This window comes from Passer montanus, unplaced genomic scaffold (genome assembly GCF_014805655.1).
Source record: "Passer montanus isolate IOZ18808 unplaced genomic scaffold, ASM1480565v1 scaffold10, whole genome shotgun sequence".
Taxonomy (NCBI): Eukaryota; Metazoa; Chordata; class Aves; order Passeriformes; family Passeridae; genus Passer; species Passer montanus.
Window position 1 is genome coordinate 14,107,774 of NW_024356505.1, and position 16,470 is coordinate 14,124,243.

General features: G+C 41.3%; 1 protein-coding gene across 1 annotated transcript; it reads left to right on the forward strand.

Moving 5' to 3' along the window:
* Nucleotides 1-13,354: 13,354 nt before the first annotated feature.
* Nucleotides 13,355-13,915, forward strand: FERD3L (Fer3 like bHLH transcription factor). The gene has a single exon (XM_039712714.1). It carries the CDS (start codon nt 13,355-13,357, stop codon nt 13,913-13,915), a length of 561 nt encoding a protein of 186 aa, XP_039568648.1.
* Nucleotides 13,916-16,470: the final 2,555 nt, after the last annotated feature.

Here is a 16,470-nt window from a genome sequence, read left to right on the forward strand (position 1 = left end):
AGGTAAGAAACTGAACACTGATATTATACTCTGTTTGCATGAATGGTTTTGGTAGTAAGATATTAAAAGACTAATCTTCCAAATTAGTTTTTTAGATAGTAATAGTTTAACTGACTGTTTGTTGTTGCTGCTGCTTGAGTGTGTGTATCAAGTATTCTACACAGCCCCCAGGCATCCAATACTTCATTTCAAAGAACCAAAGCCATAAACCAGCAAATCACTCTATGACTTAAGTTCTCATCATACTTGAAGTGAGTATGGATATCTGTGTCGTTATGGATCTCTATGGACACAAACAAGTGGTTTGCTTTTTAGGTACTAAAAAGATCAGACCTATTGTATCAAAATATTCAGCTGTACCTCGTGTATTTCCTCAGATGCCATGAACACAAATAAATTCAAGAGCTTTTATTTTAACCTAAATAAACTCTTCTGTGGAAACTTTCTCAGAAACTGAGGATGAGAGGACATGCCTTATACTCCTGTGGAGAAGAAGTGTGCCCTTTCAAAGGAAAAAGACAGTGGAGTTCAGAACTTCAGATTCCAAGAATCAGAATCATAGAAATGCTCTTTGCAGGGGCTATTTGGAGGTCTCTCCCACAAAAAGTTGACTTTTGCTAGCTAGCACTAGTTCAGGTAAGACATCTTAGTGCTACCCTGCCTAGGAAGCTCACAATTGAAAGTTCCCCATCCCTGCTCTTTGGGCAGTCTGTTTCAGCGTTGTAGTACCTGTCTGCCAAAACTGATGTTTTTATCATCTTTTTATCTCCCCTTCTAGTAGTTGCAGGTTACTAGGTTGCTCCCATGCCCTGCCTAACATAGTACAATACATGGTCTACCTTTATTGCAGTTTGCAGTACCAGTTTACATTCCACCTGTAGTCCATCACAACCTTGTTATTTCCCAAGGTGTATGGGCACATGAGGTTGTTCTGACCCAGATTCAGGATCCTCATGATGTTTATGTTGGCCCAGTTCTCAAGAATCCTTTGAATTAAAGTTTTCCAACTCTTCATGTCAATCATTCTTCCATGTTAGTAATATCTGCAGACTTACCTGAGGACATATTCTGTGTCACCATCTAAGCTGTTGATGGAAATGCTGAACAATATCAGTCCCAGTACTAAGCCATAACATACTTTGCTTATTGCCAAATGGAACCCAAAGCATAGATTCTACTACACTTTTACTGTGGTGGTAGATCCAATCTGCAATACATTTAACAAACTGTTCTTTCAGTCTATACTTCCTCACATTCAGAGAGAATCCTTTTGGGGACAGTGCCAAAAGCCATCCTGACCACCGGGTATCCATTGTTTTCCTCCTGCCTGCTCAACATGCCATCTCATAACAGCAGGCAATCAAGCTGCTCAAGTCTGAACTAGTTATTCCTAAATGCTTTCATGTGTTTGAAGATGGATGCCAAAGGGGCATGCTTCACAGTCTTTACAGCAATGGATAGGCCCTAAAATTCCCCAAGTCCTCGTTTCATTTTTTGCTAAAGATAGATGTAGTGTTAGCCATTTTTGGTTGCAAAGGATTTCCCTGATAACCACAGTGGTTTTTTTCAGAGACTGTAGCATTGCAATCCCTGCAGCCAGCTCTTCCAGCGGCCTTGGATGAGTGCCATCCATCTCCACCATCTTTCAATTTCTGTCAGTAATACTTACCCTGTTTCTACTGCATTATTTGGTTTCCATTTCTTCATCAAATTACATTAGTCAATGCAGAGGTGTGAGATCAGACAATACCTGTGAAAACCAGAACAAAACCCACAAAGTCTACTATAGCTTCTTCTGTATCATTTCTCGGTAGATTTTTTACCTCAGAAAACTCACATTTTTCCTTAACTTTACTTTGCAATTAACTTCAGAGTCTTGTTCCATCACCTTTTATGTCCCTGCTTAATTTTAGCTCAGGCTATATAATGGTCTGCACATTGTCTCTAAATACCAAATAAATTAATTACTACAAACGTGCTTTTTCATTTGTTTTCTTTACACTTCTTGCATTGTGTCACTGTATTTCAATTAATCAGAAAGATTCCCATTAGCCAAAAGAAAAACTAGTAAGAGATCTTAGACCAGTCAAGTGGCTGGATTAGGCTGCACTGGTTCCTGATGTTCCAATCATCACTTCCTGACTTGTGAAGCTGAAATGAGAAAGAATAGGCTGATGGACAAAATTGGTTTCTATGTCTTCTTGGTGATTTTCTATAAGCAGTCTGCTCAGGAAACATGAAAAGTAAAATGGGAAACAATAGCAGATAAAACCTGAAAATTCCAATTTCCAGAAGGGACCCACTCTATCCTTTGGTCTTGTTTTCTCAGTCAGTGTTTGAGAGTTTCTCTCAGCTGGGAGGAAAAAAAAAATTATTTTTAAATCTTTGACTTTTTCCTCCTTTTAAGCTCTTATTTTATTCCAAAAATATTTTGTCAACCTCAAGACCAACTATGTAGCAATAAGTTCTATCATTGACTGAAAACAGCACCTATGATTGTACCTGCATAATGGTATTGCAAATTTCCTCTTTTTCACCCCTCTGAGAATTATTTTGTAAGAATTCCAACAAGTATACATATGGCCAGTGGGAAATTTCTCTGAATTCATTGTCACTATAAAGAGCACCATGTTAAGTATGTCTCTAAGTGACTTTATGCTGCTACCTAGGTCTGCAGTTGGTTTAATCCAATGATTAATTTCAGTTTAATTTTTTGTGAGATAAAGATTTTGAATATTAAAAGGATATTAGCTAGAATGCCCTGCTCTCCCAAATTCTTTAAGTCATTGCTTCTATATTTGTCTTTGAATAATAAATCTAATAATATTAGGTCTTTCAAAAATACACAATGCAATTAAAACATGTGGTTTAAAATATTCTGTAGAAATTAACTGCATTACTAAATAGCAAATGAAAAAAAAAAAAGAACAAATTATGTGATTGCTTCAGAATGCATTAAGGAACTCCCTTTCAACACAGGCTTAGAGGAATGAGTCAAGAAATCCTGGAAAAAAATCTCTCATAGCAATAAAGACTAAACCAAAACCACCATGGCTAATCTTCAACATCCTAGGACACCCCTGACTGACTACTGTGTACTAAGGTATATCAAGTTTTTAATTCACAATCCTGATTTTCTACCTGAGCTAAATTAAATGTGATTATATGTCCTTTTATTACTTCTGAAAAATAGAAAAGAAAATAGATTTCCTCAATTATTCAATCTTTCTGGAACTAAAGATAAAATGGATTGTTCCATTCCTAACTTATTTTCTCTGGATCTGGTCTCACAAATGAGATAATCCCAGAGAGATTTAGCTTTGAAAGCAAAAGAGAATGATTTGATTTTCCCTGACTTTGTGAGCCAGGATTACCTACCGATTAAAGAATTAAGCTAGGAGACCAGAGACAGTGGGTTTGTTCTTAGCTGTGCAACTAATGTATTTTGGTAATCCAATGCAAATAATCGACCCTGCTTCTCTTCAGTTTATCCTTTCACAAGGTGATATATTTACACATTTTGCTGGTGTGGCATTTAAATGCCTATGCTTGTAAAACAGAATAATAGAATAATATTACTTTCTAAACTTGCTTACTCTAGTGTTAGCAAAACATGCCATAGCCAGGACCCTGTATTTATGTGGGTAGTAGTAAATATCTGTAGGTCCTTCTTCATGTGTTTACATAATTGCCCTTGTGGTCTGAGGATGTTTTAAATGCAATGATGGAGTTGTCCATGACTCACAATGTCCTTTGTGCAAATGAATTGATGCTGTTGTTCCCCATTTTTAGTCTGGGAGAAATCCCTAATGGGAGTGAGATTCCATTATTCAGTAATTCTCTGAAGTTGGGCAAATCTGGGGCAAAGATGACCTGGGACAGGACATGAAGAAAGTGCTTTTTAATCAGTGAGTTTATAAAATAGCTGAACTATGAGCTCTCATTCCTTACTCTCTAGATTTTAACATACACTTGAACACATTTTTTATTTACTATTTGCTTTCAAAATTTACTACTTATATATAGTTTTATTTGCCATTTTGCCCTCAGATCATGGTGTCCATGAGCAGTGCTACAATAGTTGCTATGGCTCTTAGGTTCAGCCTTCCTGTGTTATGCTTTCCCTTCACTGGACAGAATTCAGAATTTGCAAATTAAAAATATTTTCAATGACAAGGTTTTTGGGCTTCATCTGTGTGTGGTAGCTAGTTCTGGAACTGGCTCTATCCTCCTACTAAATCTCCAACCTACTGATGCAGTAGGAAAGTGTCTACCTTCCCTCCACACCACTGCCATCAAGGTATTGTAGACTCACAACTCCTCCTTCCCCTTCTCCAGACAGGCTAAGACTCTGTTTAGCTCTTCCTCCTTTTAAAATACACCTTTTTTTGGTAGTGACATGCATGAAAATTAATCTTTGTCTCATCTTCTGGTAATGTTAAAGTGTCCAGTAATGTCTGAGCTTTCCCTCTTAGCTAGAGGAAATATGAAGATTCAGTACTTGCCTGAAAGACCATCAAATCTAATATGTAGTGCAAAACAACTTGTTTGTCCTAAATCAGAAGGCATAACAGAGGAAAGTCTCCTCTTCCTCTTCATGTTCGTAAGGGAATGAGAGAAATATTTCACCTCCACAAAAGTCATGTCTGGTCTTCCCTCACGCTAGGGACAGGGTAGCAGTTTCCCAGGTACTAATATACCCAACTGCTCCCTATTTAGTCCCAAAAACCTTTTACTCATTCACGATGATTATTGCTTTATAATAACTACTGATAAGCACCAACCTCTGTACTGTACCAATATTTCTCTTTTTTCAGAACCTAAAGCAGAAAATAGGAGGAAGGATAAAAAGTGATGACAAGACCCACATATAGGGAGGAGGATAGATAGCTTTACTGTAACTGTTCAAAAAAAATCAAGTAGCTTGACTCATTTAGTATTTCTAATATCCTCAAAAGATTATTATGTTGTTTTACTTTTACCCAAAACAAATAAAATTGCACTGTAGATGCACCATCTATGTGTCAATGTGTCTATGGCACAACTTCATGCAAATTTCTTTTTTCAATTAATAGGCTGACCAAGTTCCTGAAAATGAGATACTATTTTTGTTCTAATGAGAATAAACAAAGGCAGATCAAATAATATTTAAAAACCTACATGTGAATTCTCTACAATGTAATGGATCATGTAATTGAAAAAGACAACCTTACACAAGATTTTGAAGTAGTTTAATGCTTACCTTGCCCAAGATATTTTTTTTATCTGAATGGTAAATTGTCTCATCTCAGTTGGTAGTGAGCATCTTTCACCACCTTTGAAAAATTTTCTAAAGAAAATGCAGCTTCATGAACATTCAAAACATTTAATCTCATACTTACAAAAAATATTAAAAGGAAAAATTAGACAAATTAGTATTTTCTATGGCTCAGATTATTAAAGATGTAGTAAGCTGGCAAAGTTTTTACTGTGAGTTGAGCACGAAAGGTATTATAAAAACATTAGGCTCGTTTCTCTCCCTACACACTTACATATGAATCAAACAAATGGGTTAAAAACATATGATTTATGAAAATGGCTTTGGGCTTCTTTACCTTCAAATGTTAAACCTATAAAAAGAATATATATAACTAATGCCCATTTAATTAACTTTAATATTGCTGTTAATATTTTTATTATTAATAACAACATTAATTTTACAGTTCAATTACACTGACATTGATCCCTTTTATACTGTAATCCAGTCAAAATTATCACGTGTAAATAAAGCAATTGAGAAATGAGCTGATTTCCTCATCCTTCAAAATACCGAAAATTGCATATTTTTCATAGGAGCACACTTTCAAATACCTTATTTAAGACCTATCCTGCTAGAGCAGACTACAAGTTATATGGCTTCAAATATTCTAGGTTTTTTACACCTTTCTGTTAGTGCTGCCAAATTTTGTAACGCTCACGCTTGAAAATGGTAAATTATTGCAGCTCTGATTGTTGTGCCAGACCAAGGCCTGGGGTTGGACAGCCCCAACAGCAAGTGAAAATGGGCTCTATGATTAGATAGAGAGACAAAGAGAGCAAATAGAGCAGTGAGAAGGGGGAGTTTGGGGGAAAGACCCATGGACCTCCAGAAGTGAGAAGGCTGAAGTCCAGGTAGTAAGATTAAACCATGTTCTACATGGAAAGGAAGGTAACCAGCCTCTTTTTCTCAGTCTTCAATTGTAAGACCAGTTGTTCTCCAGGTACTCAGGCTTCAGCTGGAGGACAGGGATAGAGAACAGAATGAAGACCCCATAATCCAAGGGGAAATGGTCAGCAACCTGCCACATCACTTAGACACACACAGGTTCTGTGGGGCTGGCTGGGATCCACACAAGAGCACCAAGAGAGCTGGCAGAAGTGCTCACTGGGCCACTTTTCATCATCCACCAGCAGCCCCGGCTAGCCAGGGAGGTGCCAGGCGACTGGAGGTTATCAAATGTGAGAACTGTCTACAAGAAGGGTCATAAGGAGGATACAGGGAAGTACACCTGACCTTGTTCTGGGAAAGGCCATGGAGCAGATCACATCCTAAGTGCCATCACATGATATGGGACAACAAAGGGGATCAGGCCCATCCAGCAGGAGTTTATGAATGATGCTGGCAGCAAGTATCTGTGAAATCTTCTGGCAAAGTGTGTTACCATCCCCCAGATCCTGAGAGGAAGGAGAAGATTTGGCTGCATAAGCAGTAAGCAGCACAATGGATCTAAAGATTTCAGCCCTACCACTGACACACCTGGGAATAATATGATGGGACATAGGATGGAAATTTTCATTTTGTAGTTCACTTTTTAAAAAAATCTGACTAATAGCAGTAACATTGGAATGTATTTTTAAAATTACATTTGCAGAATCAAATATTTTAGGTTAGCAAGTAACCAAAGCTTACTCCATATTGTTAATAAAAACATGTTCCAGAGATATATTAATAAATGATTTGATGAACATGTTACATATAATTAATATAAAAGTCATATACCATCCATGGAGGGACCAAGTGCTTACAGCTAAATATTTTAATGGGATCTTCCTAAGGTTAAAAAATCTCTATAACACAAAAGGTCCCAGAAGTTAAATTCTAGATAAATCAAACTCTGAATTCCAATTTACCTTATTGTTCTATTTGCCACAAATCTTCTATGCCTCTTTGACACTTGTTCTGTTCCTGCTTTCCATTTGTAAAAAGAAACAATGCAAATCTACCAAGCATATTGATATGGCAGCTGCTAAAGCATGAGAAATGTTTTTAGAAGCAAGATTTTAAATCTTATATTTATTCATGACTTATTTACCACAGAAAAAAAGAAAAAGGGTGAATGACTAAGCAAAAATAAGCAAACATTATTCATAATATTAGCTGTTTCCAATGTGTTGAATTGGAATGAAATAGAAATTCAGTTGGAAAGATACTATGTGTTACTGTAATTGTAAACTATTGTCATAAATACACACAAAGACACAAGCTGTTAAGAGCTGTTAAGAGGGACTATGAAGAAAAGAAATTACATATCCTTAGAAGAATATCATAGCCAGAAGCTAGCAAGGCAATGGATGGTTGAGAAGCTTGGCAAAGGAGACCTGTTTTCTGTAAATGACTTTTAGTTCAGTCCCCTTGCTAGTTGCAGGAGATACACCTGTGAACTATAAAAAAATAATCTGTAAATTTTATCTGTAAATTTAATTAAATTTAATCTGCAAAAACTAAAAAAAAGAAAAGAATGAATCTGATCATCCATCAAAAATACATTTATTCTGTTGATATATAAGCAAAATCTTCACAAAAATAATAGATTTAATACTGACATTTCCCTGCATTTTACAAATTGTGAGAAGTGGAAAAGAAAAAAAGCATTAATTAATGCCTTTAGTACATAATTATAAAACAATAAAATTAAATAATTCTAATAAATATTTTGAAAAAATCTAGATTCTAGATAAAGAATGCATATTTCATTGCATTCCATTTCAACAAAAAAAAATTATATAACAAAATCAAGATTAAAGGAGCTATGTTGGAATAGCATTACACTTTTTCATGCATGCTGATAAAAAGCCAGGAAATTCAAAGTCAAGTTTGACATTCCAACCTTAATGCATGCCCTGTTCTCAATCCCTCCCACCCCTAAGGTTATGATTAAGGAAAAAAGTATCATTCATAAAACCTTGCAAGTATGATGAATCCCATCCCACCCTAACCACAGCTGTTCATTTCATTTGTCCATGATTTACCCAAGATTACAGTTGCAAACTTTTTCTTCATCATTTGGGAAAATATCAACTGTTGCTTCTTTAAACTCTTCAAATGGTGTGTAATACCACTGTAAATAAAAATGAACTGCACTTTACTGGCAGAGCATACCTAGTTTTATTAAGTTTTGCCCAAAATATTGATTTTTCCTAATGATTTCCTGTGTCAGGGAATAATGATGTTACTGAATGTCACATTTTTGTCTGAGAGAGCCAAGTTGTGAAACCTGATCTTTGTAAGTAGGTGCTTGTATTCAAATTGGAGTCCTGTTAATGGAAGGCTGTGACACAGGAATGCATTAATACAGTCAGATGCAAGTAGGATCAGTGCCTGAAATTGCTGATAGGATCAGACTGTAAATCTTTGGCTCACTGGATTTATTCTGGTTTTCAGAATAGAAGTAGTCCCACTACTGAACTAGTAAGCTGGACTTCACCTGCTTTGTGAGCAGAGATCTCATGCATATATCATCAGCACCAAATACACCCAGTTATGTTTGCCTGCATACTCTGGATATACATTTTACTGGATTTCTTTTAGTCTTTATTCATACATTGTTAATTCTAGAGCTAGGCTCTAGCTAGGCTCATCCTAGAGAGCAGAAGCTGGAATCTCCAAGCTTCTCACTGTTCATCAGGAGAGACAGACTTGAAGTGGACCACCACGTTTACTACAGGTGCCCCTATCTCTGTGGGAATCAGAATGTCTCCATGATAACTTGTTACTTGGATAAGATCCAGCAGTTAGATAATATCAGCCCATTTCTAGTACCTATATTATTTTCCTTAACTGATGGAGTCGACCAATTCTTTCCACAAATGAGATCTGGAGAAGTCAGGCTGAGATAACTTTGTCCTCACCTCTCTACACTTCACCTGTCTGTAGTGTATCAAAGGCTTTCCCAGAAGTTTCAGCCAGCAAAGCACTGATTCCTCTGGTCTGTATTAGCTTTGACCTTGACTTCATCAGCCTCCTCCTTTCTGGTTTTGTTGTAAAGCACTCAAAAAAGTACTGACCATTTAATTCATTTTATATCTTTTGTTAGGCCTCCCTCAGCTTCACTCAGACATAAATCTTCAAACATAAACTCAATCACTGTCCAGTGTTCACTGCTTCTTTAACCTCATAATGCATTTGAGGACTCTGTGACTCTTCTGGTGACATCACATTCAATCACATTTGCTATGTTTTCATTTGAATATTACAGCATTCTTCTGGCACCAAAATAACCAGTATTCAACTAGCGTTTGTGTAGATATTTCCTTTTTGTATTAATTGATCAGTGGTGTCCATAGTGCCTTCCTCTTCACCACAGATTGACCAAGGGTCAGGATGAGATGTTGTCCAAACTCTCTCTATTCTCTTGTGAGCTGGCCCCATCTCCACACATCTATTCTGTACTGATCCTGTCTGGTCTGTCAGGAAGGCAAACTGGCAGTCCAACAGGACAGGAACTGTCCGGTGTTTTGAGGTAGTAAGGTTCTGATCCATGGGCACTTTAATTTTAAGTTTAACAAGAAGATCAGACAGCTGCAATGTCAATAATTTGAAAGAGATTGCATTAGTGTCCCACAGAATCCTTCTGTTTCTGTTATTCAGGCCAGAGTTTGAAAATGACAGCAACTGTCAAACTATTAATGGATCAGTTAAAGGAGAGAAGATTTTTTTCCATTCTACAAGAAAAGTATAGACATTATTCTCCGTTGCATAATTAACCTTTATTTGTTTCCAAAGCAGACAACACCTTTTAGGTCCTTGTTAAATCAGTCATATCTGATGGAGAGTACCTACATATTTCTGCATCTCAGGGTCACTGTTGACTTCCAGTAAAGTACAGGTCACTGTTAAAATCTGTAGCATTTCAATCAGTAATTCCAAGTTATCAGAGTGGCTGTATTTTCCTGGGTGATACTGTGGACAATTATCACACGAGGTGATAAAAGATCTGGGCAAAAAATGATATATATATATATAGCTTTCTGATTGGGCTAATAAAGCAGAAAAGTTGTTGTGGTTTGAGTTTTAAACACAAACCCTACATGAGCATGAAGAATAATTTTATAGATATTTCTGATGAATAATTTTGGAAATAGCTGCACAGTGGCTTGAAATTGTAGTCCTCAGTTCTTAGCATTTTTAAGCACCTTGTGAGCAAATTTTTAATTGATAAACAAGTGAAATGAAAATAAGGGAGGGCTGAAGGAAGGTAGGAGTCATAAAGCAAACTACATTCATATTTGAAACAAATCTAGAACTCACTTTGGATCACCTAATCTGATCTGAGACAATTCTGGAGTAAAAAAGCAGCCTCTTATGATAGTTCATTCTGCTTCTCTGACATTCTTGCTTTTTCTAGGCACTGAAAATCTGTGTCTTGCAGCATTGGGTGTTCATTATACATTGCCTCAGCTCCATGCTTTCCCTCAAGTGACAAAAATCACCAATTAAACAAAGTGCCACATATTAGTGGTACCACTAATTGAGTTTGTTCTATATAATCTAAAATATTTAATATCAGAGAAAAATCAATATTTTTTTGCAAGAAATAAGGGAGAATAGAAAAAGATAGAGCGAAAAAATCCACGTTATGAGAGGATTCACCTTGGTGGCAAGTCTTCATTTTCTTCCAGGACCTCCCAGTCCTGTCATAGTTCTGTCTTTATTGTTTCCTTTAAGAAGCCTTGATATTTTTATGGCTTATGTTATATTACTTTGTGATGCATTATTAGCTAGAAAAGCTTGTCCCTTTATGTTCTTGCAATATAAACCTCTTCCAGCCCTGGTTGTCTTTGTAGCTTGTGTCCTGCAAAAATCTGCGACTAGAGAGGTGAGCAAGAGCTTCTCTCTGAAGATACCCTGGTGAAGGTCAGGTCTGACCTCTACTAAATGCCAATTACTATTTACAGGACAGTAAATTCATGTGAATTTTGGCATAGAGGTGGTGAGTTAATATTTTCCATTATTTTATTTCACTGTCTGAAGTCTTTCTATGATAATTTTGATTCTGTAGAGACATGTCTTTCCTGGAATTTGTCTTTAATTTTTACCTCCGTGTCTGTAAATTAAATACTTTTCGCCTCAACTAAAAGGAGCCCAAATAAGTCATGGTCCTTTGTGGGTCAGTCATGAAGATGCATCTGATCTTTCTTCCACCGAGTGTTTTTATACAACACTTAACATTTACATATTTTCAACTTACTTGAAGAGAGGCAACACCTCTCACAACAGGAGTTTTGCAGTTCCTCCTTGCCTCATTGCTTCATTCACCAGGTGTTCCATTACCCCATACCAGCTACAAATAAGCAAGTCTCTGAGCGGCTCTCTCCCTTCCCGGTAAGGAACCTCTCAGCCCTAGCAAGAATGAAGGCAGTCCCGCTGTCTGTTGCTGTTTCCCAGCCTTAGGCAGGCTGCTGAGGCGCCGGTCCCTGCCGGCAGCAGGGGCGCGGTGACGGAGCCGCAGGACGGGGAGAGGCCGGCCGTGGGCCCCGGGGAAGGGCTGGTGGCGGCGTTCCCCGCCGGTACCAGGGCCACGGGGCTCGGCCGCCCCTCTCCGGAGCTGTCCAGCGTACCTGAGCTCCGCGCACCTTCCGCAGCCCGCGCACCTTCCCCGCCGCCGGGGAAGCGGGGACGGGAAGCGCCTTTCCCGCTGCCCCTTTCCCGGGAAACCGGGCGCGCGGCTCGCTCGCGGAGTTGTCAATGACGGCAAATCCCGGTACGCGGCGGGAAATGTTTGCGGTCCTCTAGGCAAACAGGAAGTATTTTCGAGGAGAGGGATCCTTCGGCCGCCCCCATCCACTTCCTTTGATCTCATCGGTTTTGAAATCCCCTTAGAAATTAGAGACTAATTAGCCTCAAAGCGAGAGTGACAACAATGCATGACAAAGGAGAAGATTAGGTTTTGAGAAGGCAGCTCAGTAGTGATGGGCAGTCACTCCTGAGAGAGCTGTGTGTACAAATCGTGTGCCAAAGAAAATCGATCAGATTCGACCTTGGCGTATCTGACGCTGCCAGGGATTGCCAGGGCCGGGCTGTTTATTTAGGGAGAGCCTATGGTGCGGGAGGGTGAAGACGCAGCCCCTCTTCCAGTCTCCCAAGACAAAAGCAAAACAATCCCCAGCGTCTGTCCTCAAGGAAACCTTGATCAAAGAAAGGTATTCAGCGGTGTCGGGTGTGTGTGTTCATGTGCATTTCACGGTGTTTTGCGGCATGTATCCAGCGTTATCAGTGCGTGCGCTCAAGTTGATTCCTCTGCGCTCTGCCGGGGACCGGGACGGCTCTACCAAAGGTGTACCAAAGGCTCAGGGTGCTCTCCGCTGCCCTGGGCAGGACCAGCTTATCCTCCTCTCACGGGCAGGAGGAAGGAATTTCAAAACAAGTGCTATGAGATTGCCTGAACCGAAATGAGATTTACGAAGCAGGCTTTTACTGGAAAGATATTTGAACTCTGGTTGAAGGGGATTTAGGGGGAATGAAGAGACGATTCCAACAGTTACTACAGGGAATGCAATATCGGGTCCCCTACAATGCTTACTTAGGCTAATGGAGGTCCTGTCATTCAGTTCCCACTGCGCTGGGATACAGGGTAAACATTCCCCGGTGACCCTCTGCATGCAGGTCCCCTCTTCAGGACATCATTAAAAGCGTACATGCAGTTGCCTGACATCAGTTGTCAGGCTGGCTCCCGGGGTTCAGAGATCCCGAAAGAAAGCAGGAAAACAAGCCCAGTGGAGACCCGGCTCTGCTCCTGGGGGCTTTAAGGAGGCTGAAAATCGTTTGGTTGCGGGTGTGTAAGAAGAGACAAAAGTGCTCAGCAGGTAAGAGCGGAGGGTTTTGCCAAGAAGGAACTGTCCCTGATCGCTCTGACAGGATTGACTCGCTGGGGACTCCTCTCTAGGGAGCATCCACGCGTCCCCGAGGGGATTGTCTGTCTCCTCTCATCAGCATCACAGCGAGAAATTTTACAGCCGCTCTTTCTAGTCCTGCTAATCCTGTTATCCGGGGGGTTATAAATATTAACGTCGCTGGGGCTGGGGATGGGGGACCAAAATAAGTCCTCTCTGAAGTAAGATGTCAGCCAGCCTTTTCCCAGCCCACCGGCGCCCGGGGCTGCTGGATGAGCTGCACGGCAGAGCCCCGCAAGTGCCCTGCCCGGAGGGGCTGCTGGGCACCTCGGTGCTGGATTTCGTGGCGGACCTCTCCCTGGGCAGCCCACAGGGAGCCCCCGGGGCTGGAAGGGGCCTGGGGCTCTGCGAGGTCACCACCGGGCCTCCCTTCGGGGACAGAGTCCTGTCGCTTCGGGAAGGGATGGCCCGAGGTTTGCCCCTGGCTGCTTTCGGAAATGGAGATCCCGAAGACGAAGAAGAAGAGGAAAGGATGCGCAGCGCTTCCCTCCTGGACAGACCTAGGAGAAAACGGGTCATCACCTACGCCCAGCGCCAGGCTGCTAACATACGGGAGAGGAAGAGGATGTTCAACCTCAACGAGGCGTTTGATCGGCTCCGGAAGAAGGTGCCCACCTTCGCCTACGAGAAGAGGCTCTCTCGGATAGAGACCTTGCGCCTGGCCATAGTGTACATCTCCTTCATGACTGAGCTCCTGGACGGATGCAGCAGACAGGAGGCGAGCTAGGGAGCGCCCGAGCCCGGCGGGGTGCGGCTGGGGCCGGGCACCACCGAGGCAGCGAGCAGGTGGCCTCGGCGCCTCCCTCCTGGAGAAACACACCCGTGGCTCTTGCCTCGGCTTCTCACACCGCAGCCAGGACCGTGTAGGTGCGGGATACAAACCCAGGAGTGTTAGGAGAAGCGTGCGCTGAGGCCGGGAGGAGTTGGGGAGAAGATGGATGGAGATGCTCAGTGTGTTGCAGACTTGTTAATATTTATAATTTTTTGTAAACGGAAAGGGGGGGCGGGGGGAGGCGGGGATGAAGGTTCGAGGCTCCTTGGTTTGTGTTATGTTGCCTGCTTGCTTTAATATCTTTCCAATTTGTTGCTTTGGAGAAAGAATGGGCCGTGACAGTGGAGCCCTTCCAACGTGCGGAGCGGGTTTCCAGCGGGTTCGCTCCTGCCCAGCTGCCTGCCAGGGAAATCTCGGCCTGTGCATTTTAATCCAGCGCTTTCTGCCTTTTAAAAAATAAACAACAACTCCTTTTTCTTTGAAATCCAGTCTGCCAAGTCCACGCCGTGTGTCACGGGGCCAGGGAAGGCGAACATCTGGATACAACCGCTTGTTGTCACGATTTTCTTCCCGGGAGCGGCTCTGTCCTTGCGTGTGGGCGGCCAGCGCTGTCGCTCGCACCGGGCGGGAGCTGGAGCAGGAGCTCCCGGTCCGGACTGGCCCAGCCCGGCCCGGCCCGGGATGCCCTCCATCTGGGATGCCCTCCATCTGGAATGCCCTCCATCCGGGATGCCTCCATCCGGGATGTCCTGCAGCCTTCCCGGCACCGGTGGGGCCAGCCTGGGGTGCCGTCTGCGCCCTCCTGAGAGAGAAAACTTGTGAGTTTGTGGGCTTTGGTTTTGGGGACGTCAAGAGGAGAAGTTTTCTCTCTCAAGGCACATTCCCTTACAAACGCACGCACAAACACGCACGCCACGTTTCATCTTTGCAAGGAATGAAAATTATTAAATACGTTCTGAAAAGCCGGAGCGGGAGGAAAGGGGGAAGCCTGAGGAGGGCATAACCCTGGGGATGGGGATAGGGTCCACCCCGGGGATCTCTGTCTAGCGTTACCTACTGATGCCTCCGCAGGCATCTCTGGGAAGGGGCGAGCTGCCGGGAGAGCGGCAGCGGCGGGAGGTGGCCGTGACTGGGCTGGGAGTGGGGCCCAGGTCTCCCCTAGAAGCCCCTCCGACCCATCTTGCTGTGCCTCTGCCCTCCCTTCCAGCTCCCCTCCCCGGTTCTCTCTGCTGCTGGCACCTTCCTTTGCTGCTGCTGGGAAAGACCTGGATTTCTCCCCGCATTCGCAGCAGACGGGCAGCAGCCCGCCTGCTCAGAGCCCGGTCCATTCGCATTAAACTGCTCATTCAGGGCCGTGGTTCTGCGTGGCTTCATAGGACAGCTTTTATCTTCGTTAAATTAAATTACCGTGATATTAGTTAAAATCAAGATTTACCCTGAATTCAGGCTGGTATAGCTAGGATCCTATGTCTCATTTCTTCTCCCGTGTTTTGTCAGCTCTGTGGTGATTCCTCTTTTCGTCGTTCTGTTCACTTTAATATTATCATGAGAGATCTAATATCCTGTATTAATGCTCTAATATTCTTTCTCTTTTCACTTGTTTCCCTGGTTTCTTTTTCTACTTGTTTTTGTTGACCTCTCTGACTCCACACATTGCATCTGCTCTCCATTTGTCAAAATGCTTTTTTTTCCAAGAGGCAGTTGGATAGTTAGCGCAGCTGGATCCTTTCTAGGAACTGGGGGGTTTCACCTCCTCAGATGGTTTTGTGTTGTTTTGGGGTTTGTTTTCTTTCTCTTTCTTTTTTTTTTTTTTCCTAAAAATAAAACGAGAGAAGGAACTACGTATGAACAATGTTCCAATATCAACAATAGTTCACATAACCCAATCTCATTTTAGTTACTATCATCTCAGACAAAATGATGAAGACAAATTCTTTAAGGACAATGAAATAGGCAATTTAATATTCATTTCTTACCACAATTTCTCTATTATCTCTCCCAATATGATTATATAACTTTTCATAATTTTTCTTGCTCATATCATTGGATAAAATTCGAACTCTATAGCACATAGAGTCTTAAGTTAAGAGATTCATAATGTAAACATGTCTGTAACAGATAATTCAAAAATTATTGGTTTTCTCTTCTTGGTTTAATAACAAAACACTGGAATTTGTTCAAGATCCAAGCTGTTATTTTTTTTATATACTTGTGTCAGAGACTAGAGAAAAGCAGAAATGATACGTTGCATTTTATTTTTAAATACAAATGGATCTTGCATTATGATTTCTAATGGATCACTGGAAATTTTGTAGCAATACAAACAGTAGTAACATTCTTAAATGAGCCACCGATACTAAAAACATTAGAAATTAAAAATGCAGTTGTGGTATAAACCAATTATCACAATATGTAAACAGCACAGAAAAAATACCAAGATGTGTTTTGAGCTGCCCCTGAAACACATTGATTTATATGACCTTAGAACCTGATGACATGGGCTTGTTTGT